The following is a 12,333-nucleotide window of genomic DNA, read 5'->3' on the forward strand; positions in this document are numbered from 1 at the left end:
TTTAGATCCTAAATGTAGTTGATAAACAATTTGTTAACTGTTTATTCTCCACGTTTGACTGGATCAGCCTCTTCTGTCAGTGTAGTTAGAAGATTGGCGGTGAGCCGTTGGGGGAATCTGAGAAGGCAGGTTCGCATGAAACCTGACATTTTCCCCAAATCCTGTTGTTCTGGCGAACGTTACCCTTGATGATTTATTACTCCCGACGAACACTACGACTTGGGTAAGAATTAATAGTTATTAATTATATTGTTATTATTATTTTTTACTACTTTATATATAAAAAAAAATTAATATTCTCTACTGTTAACATTCATTCCTATGTTGTGATATATATATAAGTTACAATTAATCAATACTTTATTGTCACAAATGGAATATCAGGAATATCTTTTTAAATTTCCCATGTGCTTGAGTTAAATGAAAACATGGTATTTTTTATTATACATGTGTAGCAAAATTAAGTAATATTTATTAGTTTACCGTGAGTTATTGCCATTACAGGGGGGCCCGAGACGAAGATGTTGGAGCAGCCGCTGCCGCTGCAGAGGATTGGGAAGACATTCCTACTTCCAGAGAGTGGGTTTCAGGATGTGGTGGAGACTGAAAAGTCGCCTTCGTTCTTCCAAGAGCTGGGAGAAATACGCCTGAAGCCCGCAAGATTTTGTTCAAGGAACATCCATTTCAAGGTAGGTAAAATCAATGCTACACACCTAACTCCCATACAAGTTGTCAACAACTTTGAACGAACCTAATTTTACATATACCTGTTTTTAAAAAAACTAACGTTTTGATTCTTAAAAATATTTAAAATTGCGTACTATATACTACACTTTGAAAATAAAGCATGTATATTTATATATAATTACCGTTAAGGGAACACAACTTTAATATGAGAATGATGAATGAGTGAATTGTCATCAAGGACAAGAACAATTTACCATCTTAAAAGTTTTTTTTCCCCTATCATTAATTCTTGTTTATATACAAGTAAATCCTATTTTTAATAATTAACCTACCGTAGTTTTTCATTGTTATGCGGAAACCTATCCCCCTTCATACCAATATGTAAATAGTAGATGTTCAAAGTAAAAAGATTTTAATTAAAAGAAATTTTCTTCACCTCGTCCACCATGCTTTGCGGCCAAAACGTTCTAGCTCTGAGGGGCCTGTCGGGCGAAGCCTTTTTCTGACTCGGTTGGCTTGCTCATTTCATAACGGCAACATCAGAATGGTTATTTCAATCTGCATTGGTCGACCTGTAAAATATGCAACACAATATGTAAACGGGTTTTTTACGTAATAAAGATATTCGGTGATTATGTTATCCACTAATTTTTAAAGGCAGTGTGGAATTTAATAACAATGCAAACAAAGGGGATTTGACACGAGAAAAGGATTGCGTTAGACACATATCTTCATGCCAACGTAATTTTTTAAACCCAAAATTATCCAACGGTTTTTTATGGGACGATAACTTATTTTGGGCCCTTTAAGCCTTTTGTTCAAATTTAAATAATATGTTTTCATTGTGTTACAAAAGTGAAACTTTTTAAAACAAATTTAAAAAAGAGAAAGAGATATCACCAATCCGAGGAAAATGTATAGCGTTTCTTGTCTAATACAAAAATAACAATACCCCACGGTAGTAAAAATGGTTTATAAATGGTTTTTCTTTGATTCTCCCCATTATAGCATGAAACTTTAATGTTATAACATACTGTATTCAGCCATCTAAAGGGGGAAACGCTGTTTGTACTGTTTATAGCTTTGACTGCATCTGGGGCTTATCAGTGAAATACGAAGTTCGCTGAACCCATGGAGCGACCAGACTTGTCATAATTAACCGTTTGCACTGTGTAGAGGACCAGATTCTGAGATAGAGTTTTCTGGAAATAAGGGATTAACTATTAAAACTACGAACAATAATATAAAAAATTATGTGCATGTTGTTCTTGTGAGCCCACCTATAAAACAGTAATAAAATAATTGAGAGGGTTTAATAAGAAGTATTATTAACTTTATGAACCAACAAATGTATTTTAATTTACATAAAGCTGTAATTTAAAAAATTACTTTTAAAGAATAAAGAAAGGGGGAAACTCAAATGTCTTGTTTCTGGTGTTAAAAAGCTCTTATTGTACTTTTACTAGCCTTGGTATAATGTAATTTGACGTATTATTAGTATAAATATAGTATGAATATGAATGTATAGGCATATAATGTAATAAGTTTGGGGCCTAATATAACATACTAATCTAACATATTCGCCTTTCAATTTCAAATTTGGTTTTTTAAAGTTGCAAAAAAATAGTATAAACATAATATTCTTTTGTTTTGGACCAGCTTATCTAATTCGTTTACAGCATTTAGCAGAGTAAAATTTACACACACAAACGGATTTAAAAACCAATTGTATTCGGATATGATAAATATAAAACTTTTTTTACTGCTTGTCTGAATTTGTTTCTCCATTGTCCAGGTTTGATACGTCTGTGTTGCACGGACCTCCTGTCATGCTTAGACCTCCTGCTTTCCCCCTGCTGTTTTAGAGAGTCCGGGCAAATTATAAAGTCTTTGCTTTGCCAAACGGCTGTTGCTATCGTCAGGAGGCTGAAGTAAATACACGAATAAATACCGTGAATTATTTAAAAAAATTTCCATGTTTGAAAAGCATTATAAGCACTAAAATTTTAAATAGACTCAAAGTTAAAAACTAATTTAATGGATATACCTCAACTATAGTATCCCATTCTTGAAAACCTTTGAAATATTCTTTGTATGGTATACAGGTAAATTTTTACAGGTTATAAATATATTACTTTAATCAAAATTTGTGGTAAATGGCAATAGCCTAATTTAATTTTTTCCAATATACATTGAATCGCGAAGAGTACCTGCTCCGCGGGACCTCGAACCGGATTCTCTCAACTTTTCAGGGTGAAGTGAATGTGCTACCTTTACACAACAGAGCCTTTACCATTTTCGATTCAATTATTTTGTTTTTATTTGCCAATACGCTATTTCTGCTCAGACTGAGAAAAACTAGGAATATCTACGCCTATAGCAGAACTGTTATGTTAGCTAAAACCCCATGTTTAGTTTAGGCTAATAATATCATTATAATACGTAGAGATAATAGTTTAAAATTATTTAGATAATTTAAACTTTCATTAAAGGCCTAACAATAGGGTTAAAACATAATAATAAAAAACAAATTTTAGTCAAAACCGAACTAAACATATTTTGCTTATTAATCGTAGCCCTATCTATTTTTATTACGACTCGCCATGACTTCAAAATATTTTATTTTCTATATTTAAAAAGCCTATAATTTTATCACAACTTTTAAAGGTTTCTTAAAAACGTTTTAAAATTTTCTTTATTGATGACGTTGATAAACATTTTTAAATAGGAAGGTAGTCTAGTAATTCTTTCTACATAAGTCTGTTACATACAAAGTGTACTTACTTGAGAAAATTTTGGGAATTCTCGCTGCTGAAACTAAATCTACCTCTCTTGGCTTCTCATGGGTCCTCCACACCACTGCTTTGTTTTCTTAAATTCCTCGATCCTGGTTAATTATGTCGTCCAAAAACTCCATTTCTAATCATATTCATCACAAGATATATAAACATTATTCTGATAACAATACAAATAAAGCTTGAACAGTATTCTAATAGTCTAACGCCCAAAAAACAAATCAAATCTTAAAGGCAGCCAACAACGAGCTATCAGCAACAAAGAACTTACTCAGACGGAGTTCCAAGCAACGGATGAAGGAAATGGAGTTGAGTGGCGGAACTAGAAGACAAAGATGGCGCGAGCCCATCCACTGCCGTGACGTCACGCATCGAAAAAAAACAGTTTTCCCCCTCCACCCGTGCACGTAGAGATCTGTGGTGGTTGGACCATTGTATTGTATCGGTAATTTTGTGTTTTATGAGTGTGTAGATTATTATAGCATATAAAACTAATTATTCTACTACATAAAATTTTATTAATGTGTTAATGTAGTGGTCATATTATTTATTCCTACTTGATAGGCAATTTTTTTTTGTACTCATGATAAATTTTAAAGAAAACTGGGGAAAACCGGTAAGTATATACTGGTTGATTGGGGTAAAAAATATATCAGAATATAAAATTATTTATTCCTCATTTGATCTAGTTTAATAAATGGTAATTTTAATTCGTTTAAAAAAATCACAAAATAGTACATATTATTTTTAAATTTTATCTATGATTTGATATAAGATATATGATATATATAATTTAAAATAATAAAATATATAATAATTTTCAATATTACAAATACAGAATATTTCTTGGTAAAAATGGTAAATTAATATTGGTGGTAGTGTTGCCTTACGTTACATATGCACACATTGTTTATCAAAGTGTACGTGTTTAACGAAATATAATTTCAATATTGCCAATTTTCCATAGATCCATTACAGTCCCATTCGCTAAAATTTTCGTGATGGTTTTAATAATAATATTAAAGCGTCAGAATACTATTAAAAAATATGAACGTATGTAGTGTTGTCGAAAACCGATTGTATTATACAATTATTTTAAGACCCTTGCTTAACATAAAAGATGTATTCATATTAAAAAAATTACTTCTTCGGGATACCACCTACTGGTGTTTACTGCTTCACTAAGCTAACATATTTATTTAAATTGAAATATCCTGGTTAATGTTATTAATTACTCAGTAAAAAACTATTGTTTTAATAGCTGCATTGCTATCTAATATTAAAAACTATTATTAAATTGTTTAAAATATTAGTTGTACAAATGTAAGTTTGGTGATTTTATTATTTATAATTTCTTTAAAATATATGATGAGCGTTAAATTTATTCAGATAACAAAATTTTTTAAAATTCAAGAAAAATTTTATATTTTTAAAATTACGTTATGGCAAGATAAATAAGTACGCAATGTCAGTCAATCAGTAATGTGGATATTCAACAACAAACAGACGTTACTTTTTAAAACTTTTATAAACCTTGTATAAATGTTCTTATCACAAACTGCCGTTTTAGGAGGGATAGAATCTAGAAATATCTGGAATTTGGTTAGCAGAGTCTTTCATAAAAAATTTGTTGCTGTGATTCTTGAAGCAGTAAAACATCGATAAATGTATCAAGAAACGAATTGATTAATTGACTAATTTTTTCCGGGGAAAACACAAAGTAGTACGTCCCAAAATTGTCATGCTCTTCTGTAATCACATTGAAAAATAATACAGCCTAAATACTTTCTAAAATGCCTAAAAATGTGTTTTGCATTTATTTAGCAGTTGCTATAACCCTTTTCAGACAAAACTGTCTCTCGTTACTTAGCTCTTAATCGTATTATATAATACCAATTTAAGTTAAAAAAATAGTTTGTGTAGGTGAACATACTCTGAAATTTAGGACATTGACATCTGTCAATAAAATTTTCCCATCCAGATTATCTGTCTAACTTTGTACCCAAAAAAGTACCACACACACTTGATGGTTATATACAGTCCCGTTATGATTCCAGGAAGGGTGCGGCGCGGTAACCAAATTGAGAAAACAATTACTCACCCCGAGGTGCCGCTACCGTTTTGTCTGGTTTTTGGCGACTAACTACAGTCCGAGATTAGGTTTGCCAGGTAGTAGGAAAATGGAGTGTTTAATTTTAACCAAACTTTGGAGTTGAGGGCGTTTTGTGGGGTTTTAACCGTTGGAAAGTTACGAGAAAAAGTCACTGAAAACCCTTTTCTCTGTCGGAAAAAATTTAATTTTCACTTGCGATTGTTATGGGGCCTCAGATTTGAGTTTCGAGGCTCTGGTTTAGTCGGTTTTTTGAAAGAAGCATGGAAGGGGAAAGTCTGCACTGGTCAGCATCGTGATTTTTTTTAGTTTTTAAATAAATATAATACTCCTATCTTAAGTTCAGGATTTTTAAGTTTTTTTAGGGAGGGTTTTAAAATTTGCTCAGGGAAGTTAATGTAGTCATGCCAAGGGGAAATTTTCCAGGGGGGAATAAGAAATCAGGGGGGTTTAATTTCCTCAGGAGGGTTATCTAGTTCTTGGAAGGAAATTCCCATTGGGGGGGGTTAGTGTTTATCAGGGGGACTTAATAAATTGGAACTTTCTTGTAGTACAATTTAAAATTGAAGTAGGATTCTGCTGTCGGGTTTGGATCTACGGACTCTGGTTTTAGGCAGTAAATAGCTTGGGAGGAAAATACTGCACTGGACAGCTATGGTGAATTGTTAAGTGTAAACAAAATAAAAACTACCTTTATCAAGATTATTAAGTTGATAGGGGGTTTTAAATTTAAATCAGGGAATTTTTCTACCATGAAATTCGCGGTGATGGGGCTGTAGGTTCAGTCTCCGACTAACGATTTTTTCTCAAATTCAAGCTAGCTCTAACGGTTTCTCCCGCTATCGGGCTTCAAAGAAATGCCGTCATAGATTACCCATAAAACCATTATATAAACTCGATTGCTCACATTTATCCAAATTCCATGGAGTGAGACAATGCTACATAATACAACTTGATGTTCATTGGGTGAAATTAAGCACTTGTATAGTTATGTTCTTTTTTCAAGATTTTGTTAGATGACAGGCTTTTCCACCCCCTGTATGGTTTTTCCTGATGTTCAACCATAAAACTAAATTACTATTTAAATTTTTTAAATTTAACTTTTATCTTAACAAAATAAAATAACCATTTACTTTTTCCAAATAACATTAAAAAAGTATATGTTGAGTCCATACAGTCTTAAAAATGTATTTTGAACCAAGCATGAGTAAAGAAATTAAATCATATTTGTTCTCGTAACAGCCCAAGGGGTTGTACAAACGTATTTATGTTACTTGTCAAGATGTTTAGAATTATTTTATTTAAGGTATGTAAATTTTCATTTATTACTCTCTAATGCGTTATTAAATGGATACCATTAATTTAATTTCATTAAAATTTTCTTATATCTTATATACTATACTTATTAAAATTCGTAATATCTTAATATAGAACCATATTTTTAATACAAATTTTGATTTTAAGATGTCAATTATATTTGTCCAAAATTAAGTACCACGTTCTTTAGATTGGATAATACAATGAGAATTAATAATAAAAGTTTCATATTTAAAAATAAATTTGTACGTTTGAAAAACTATTTTAAGAACAAGCAGTAATAAATTTTCAAATTTCAAAAATACCTGATATTATTTAAATTTGGAAACTGCTCACCCCTTATATAAAAATACCAAACAAGGTAAAAGTACAACACAGTTTAGATAAAACCTTTTTTTTATTATTTAAGTTTTTCTAAATATGAGACTCTATTTTAATCTATTAACAAACAAATTGTGAAATTACTAGGATTTATACAATACTTTTTTTGTTCAAAACAGTAAATAAAACAATATGGATTTGAAACAAATAAAATTATTCTATGTACATATCCACATGTTTTAGTTGGAGTTATACACGCGATGAAATTTCGTATTTTTAACATGTTAGCTGAGCGTTCGTATATATAAAATGAAATATGTACAAGCATAACAATGTATAATAAATCTTTGAACTGTCTAAGAGTTTTTACTATAATAAACAAACGATAATGTACAATTACAAACACACATAAAAAGCATTTAGCGAACTTCAAGAACAAAACCCGTATTCCTATAAAGGAAACAATACATGGACTAAACAAATAAATAAAAAAAAACTACACGTTGTCTAGTCAAGATAATTTTCTGTAAATAAAAAATTTCCATTAAAGGACTACTTCATTTCGGGTTCAAATTGTAGTTTAAACAAAATTTATTTGTTATTGAACTTTTAATATCACACACAAAAGTATTTTCGGTTTTTTTTAAAAGTAACAGTTTTTTATAATTATTTTAAAAAACGTTAATATCAATTTTTCCGTATCAACAAAAACATCGTAACAATCTAAAATAAATAATAATGGCCACAACATTTTTTAGTAGTTAATGTGTAAATTAACATATTGTTTATAAGTTATAAAGCTAATTAAAAAAATGACTATAATAATTAAATCTTTTTAACCCATTAATAATAGAAATAAATTATTGGCAATAAAAAGTAATTTTAAATATTTCATTAAGAAAACCCAAAGTTCGAACAACAGCAATCTGTTAAAAACTGTTTATCATATTTTTTCTACAAGGTTTTTTAAAAAAAATAGTCTAGACAATTATAAATTTATTTAACAAGTGTATATTACATAAAAAATATACTTTTAGACGCTAAATTAAAAAAATTTCGGAAATGATATTTAAACCATAAGCAAAAACGGGATTTTTAATTTGAATGATTGCCAATTTTTTCAATCCACCGATGTAGAGTAAATTCAACAAATTTAAAGAAAAAGCTAACAAATTGAGTTATTTATTGACATGTGTTGTCAAAAGTAATATATAAACCCCTATTTGGATGTTAAACTACAAATATGTCGACTAAATTGGTAAAACATCATAAATTGTACATGTTTGTAAACAAAATAGACTTCTTTACGTTAGTTACATTACTTTCTTCGCTGATGTACGCATCTAATTCCGCATCTAACTCTGCTGCAGTTGGGGTTTTATTTTTTGTTCCTGTCCATCACCCCTTTCGTCGCCATGACCACCCCTTTTGAAACCTGCCAGGGAAAAAATAAAAATTGACGAACTTCTATTGATGTAATTCGCATTAACTTCATAAGTTATTTTTTATTTAAGGGAACACAACTTTAATATGAGAATGATGAAATGAGTGAATTTGTCATCAAGGACAAGACAAATTTACATCTTAAAAATTTTTTTTCCCAAACATTAAAAACTTTTATATACAAATAAATCCTATTTTTATAATTACCTACCCAGTTTTATTAGTTATGGGAAAACCTTCCCCTTCTACCAAAAATGAATATAGATGTTCAAAGTAAAAAGATTTTAATTAAAAAATTTTCTCACCCGTCCCACCATCTTTGCGGGCCCAAAAGTCTACATAGGCTGCGGGGGAAAACCTTTTTGACTCGGTTTGGTTGCTCCCCATAACGGGAACATCAGACGTGGTTATTTCAATCTCAGGGGGCACCTGAAATATGCAACACAATTGTAAAAGGGTTTATAACGTAATAAAGATATTTGGGGGATTTTTTTATCCCCTACTTTAAGGCAGTGTGAAAAATAACATGCAAACAGGGTTTGACACGAAAGGATTCGTTAGACACATATCTTCAGCAGTAATTACCAAATTTCAAGTTTTTTGGGCGATAAAATTTTTGGCCTTAAGCCTTTTTGTTCAAATTAAATTTAAATTTATTCATTGTTACAAGTGAACTTTAAACAAATTAAAAAAAGAAAGAGGATATAAATCCCAGAAAAGTAAGCTTTCTTGTATACAACGGTAAATAAATGTTTTAAAAGGTTTTTCTTTTATTCCCTACCCCTTATAGCATGAAACTAACTGTTATACATCTTACTCACCATCTAAAGGAAAACGTGTTTATGTTTCATAGCTTTACTCATCTGCTTTTCATGAAATACGACTACGTGAACCCCCTGGAGGGGACCAACTTGTCATAATTAAAACCCTTGCACTTTATTTGGGGGACCGATTCTGAGAAGAGTTTTGGAAAAAGGTATAATATTTAAAACTACGAACAATAAAAAATATGTGATGTGTTTTGTGAATGACCTAAAAAGTAATAAAATTAAATTTAGAGGGTTTAAAAATTTTTAAAATTTATAACACAAATTTTTTAATTTACATAAATGTAATTTAAAAATTTTTTTTACAAGAAAAGAAGAAAAATCAAATGTTGGGGTAAAAAAGCTACTTATTGGACTTTTTTCTAAGCCTTGGAAATTAATTTGACGTATTTTATTTAAAGATATATGAAATATGAAGTTAGGGTATAAATGAATAATTGGGGGCCTATATAACAAAAAATTAAAATATTCCTTTTAAAAATTTTAAATTTTTTTTTAAAGTTGCAAAAAAAGTATTCAAACAATAATTTTCTTTTGTTTTGACCAGCTATATTTTTTCTTTACGCATTTGCAGAGTAAAATATTTCACACAACCCCTAATTTAAAAACAAATTGTATTCGGATATAAATATAAAATTTTTTTTCCTTGTCGATTTGTTTTCCATAGTCCCGGTTTGAGTCGATATGTTGCACCACCTCCTGCGCTTAGACCTTTTGCCCCCCCGCTGTTTGTAGAAGGGCCGCCCATTTACAGATCATGCTGCCCAAAGGGTTGCTATCGTCAGGGGGGCGAAAGTAAATCACGAATAAAACCCGGAAAAATTAAAAAAAAATTTTCCCTTTTTTGAAAAGCATCTATAAGCACAAAATTTAAGATAGACAAAATTAAACTATTTAATGGTATAACCTCAAAATATATAACCCCTTCTTTTTGAAAACCTTTAATATTCCTGTGTTGTAACAGGTAAATTTTCGGGATAAATATATATATATAAATTAACAAATTTGTGTAAATGGGAATGCAAAAATTAATTTTTTTTTTAATAAAATTGAATCGCAAGAGTACCTCTCCGCCGGGGCTCGAACCCCGGGTCCTCACTTTCAGGGGAATGTTACCATTACCCAAGAGCCTTTCATTTTACATTAATTAAATTTTTTATTTGGCCAATACCTATCTGTCGACTGAAAAAATAGGAAAATCTACGCCTATAGCCAACTGTATTGTGCTAAAACCACGTTTTATTTAGGCTAAAATATCTTTATAAAAAGTAGAGACAATAGTTTATGTTTATTTAATTTACTTTATTTAAAGTAAAAGTAAAAATAAAAAAAACAAATTTTGTCAACCGAACTAAAAAAAATTGTATTAACTAGCCCCACTATTTTTTTTTTTACGACTCGCCAGACTTTAAAATATTTTTTTTTTCTATTTTTAAGCCTAATATTTATCACCCTTGTCTTAAACGTTAAAATTTTCTTAATTGTTACGGATACATATATAAAAAGGAAGGTAGTCTATAATTCTTTTCTTTTAAAAATCTTTAATACAAAGTGACTTATTGAAATTGGGAGTTCCGTGTGAACAAAAAATACCTTCCCTTTCTTCTCAGGGTCCCCCACCACCCCTGGGTTGTTCTAATTCCCGCTCTGTTTTAATATGCGTCCAAACCCCTTTCTACTTACCATCACTTTAAAAAAACATATCCGATAACAAAACAAAACTTGAATATTCTAATATTTAACCAAAAAACAATCAAACTTTAAGGGGGCTAACAAAAGACCATTAGAAAAGAACTTTTGACAGTTCCAAGCCGTAGAAGAAAATGGGGGTTGAGTGGCGGGAACTAGAAGACAAGATGGCGCGCGCATCCCAGCCGTGAGTCACCTCGAGAAAAACCAGTTTTCCCCCTCCACCCGTGCAATAGAGATCTGTGGGGTGGACATTTCTATTGTATGGTTTTTTGTGTTATATATTTTTAATTTTAAGCAAATAAACTAATTAATTTCACATAATTTAAATGTGTTAATGTAGTGGGCATATTTTTTATTCCACTTTTTAGGCAATTTTTTTGATCATAAAAATTTAAGAAAACTGGGGACCTAAGTTTTAAAGGTTTTATATTGTAAAAAAATATAGAATATAAATCTATTTTTTCTCCATTTGATTAGTTTAATAAATGTAATTTAATTTGTTTAAAAAAACACAAATAGTACATATTATTTTAAAATTTTTTCTCTGTTTGATAAATATAATATAAAAAATAATAAAAATAAATTATTTCAATATACAAAACAGGGCTATTTTCGGTAGAAAAGGTTTTAAATAATATTGGTGGTAGTGTTGCCCTTTCTACCATTGCATGTTTATAAAAAAGTACGTGTTTTAAAGCAATAAATGTCAATTTTCCATTGGACCCTTACTCCCATTCGCTAAAATTCTGATGGTTAATATTTTTAAAAATTAAAACGGTAAATTAAAAAATTATAACAGTTGTCCGGTTTTTCTAACCCATTTATATACACATTATTAAGGCCCCTTGCTTTTTAAAATAAAAAGGGATTCATATTTAAAAAAACTTCTTTGGGCCACCACGGTCCTTTTAAAGCTTTACTACAGCAAAAAAAATCTTATTTATTGAAATTCCGTTAAGTTATTTAAATTTCTCAGTAAAACTATTGTTATAGCGCATAGCTATCCTAATAAATTAAACATTTTTATAATCTGTTTAAAATTTAGTTTTCAAATAGTAAGTTTTTTGGGGTTTTTTTTTTTTTATAAATTTTTTTTTAAAATAATGATGAGCGTTTTAAAATTTATTAATAAAAAAAATTT

The 12,333-nt window shown here is 30.0% G+C and overlaps 1 protein-coding gene across 1 annotated transcript in view; it reads left to right on the forward strand.

Annotated features, from left to right (window-relative positions):
- Window positions 1–521: 521 nt before the first annotated feature.
- LOC124355138 (methionine adenosyltransferase 2 subunit beta-like) overlaps window positions 522–12,333 on the forward strand; it is a 71,090-nt gene continuing 59,278 nt past the window's right edge. The window contains exon 1 of the mRNA XM_046806111.1: window positions 522–689. Coding sequence (XP_046662067.1) covers window positions 522–689 — 168 coding nt within the window. The remainder of the gene's footprint in view (window positions 690–12,333) is intronic.

The sequence above is a fragment of the Homalodisca vitripennis genome, chromosome 1 (assembly GCF_021130785.1).
Source record: "Homalodisca vitripennis isolate AUS2020 chromosome 1, UT_GWSS_2.1, whole genome shotgun sequence".
Lineage (NCBI taxonomy): Eukaryota > Metazoa > Arthropoda > Insecta > Hemiptera > Cicadellidae > Homalodisca > Homalodisca vitripennis.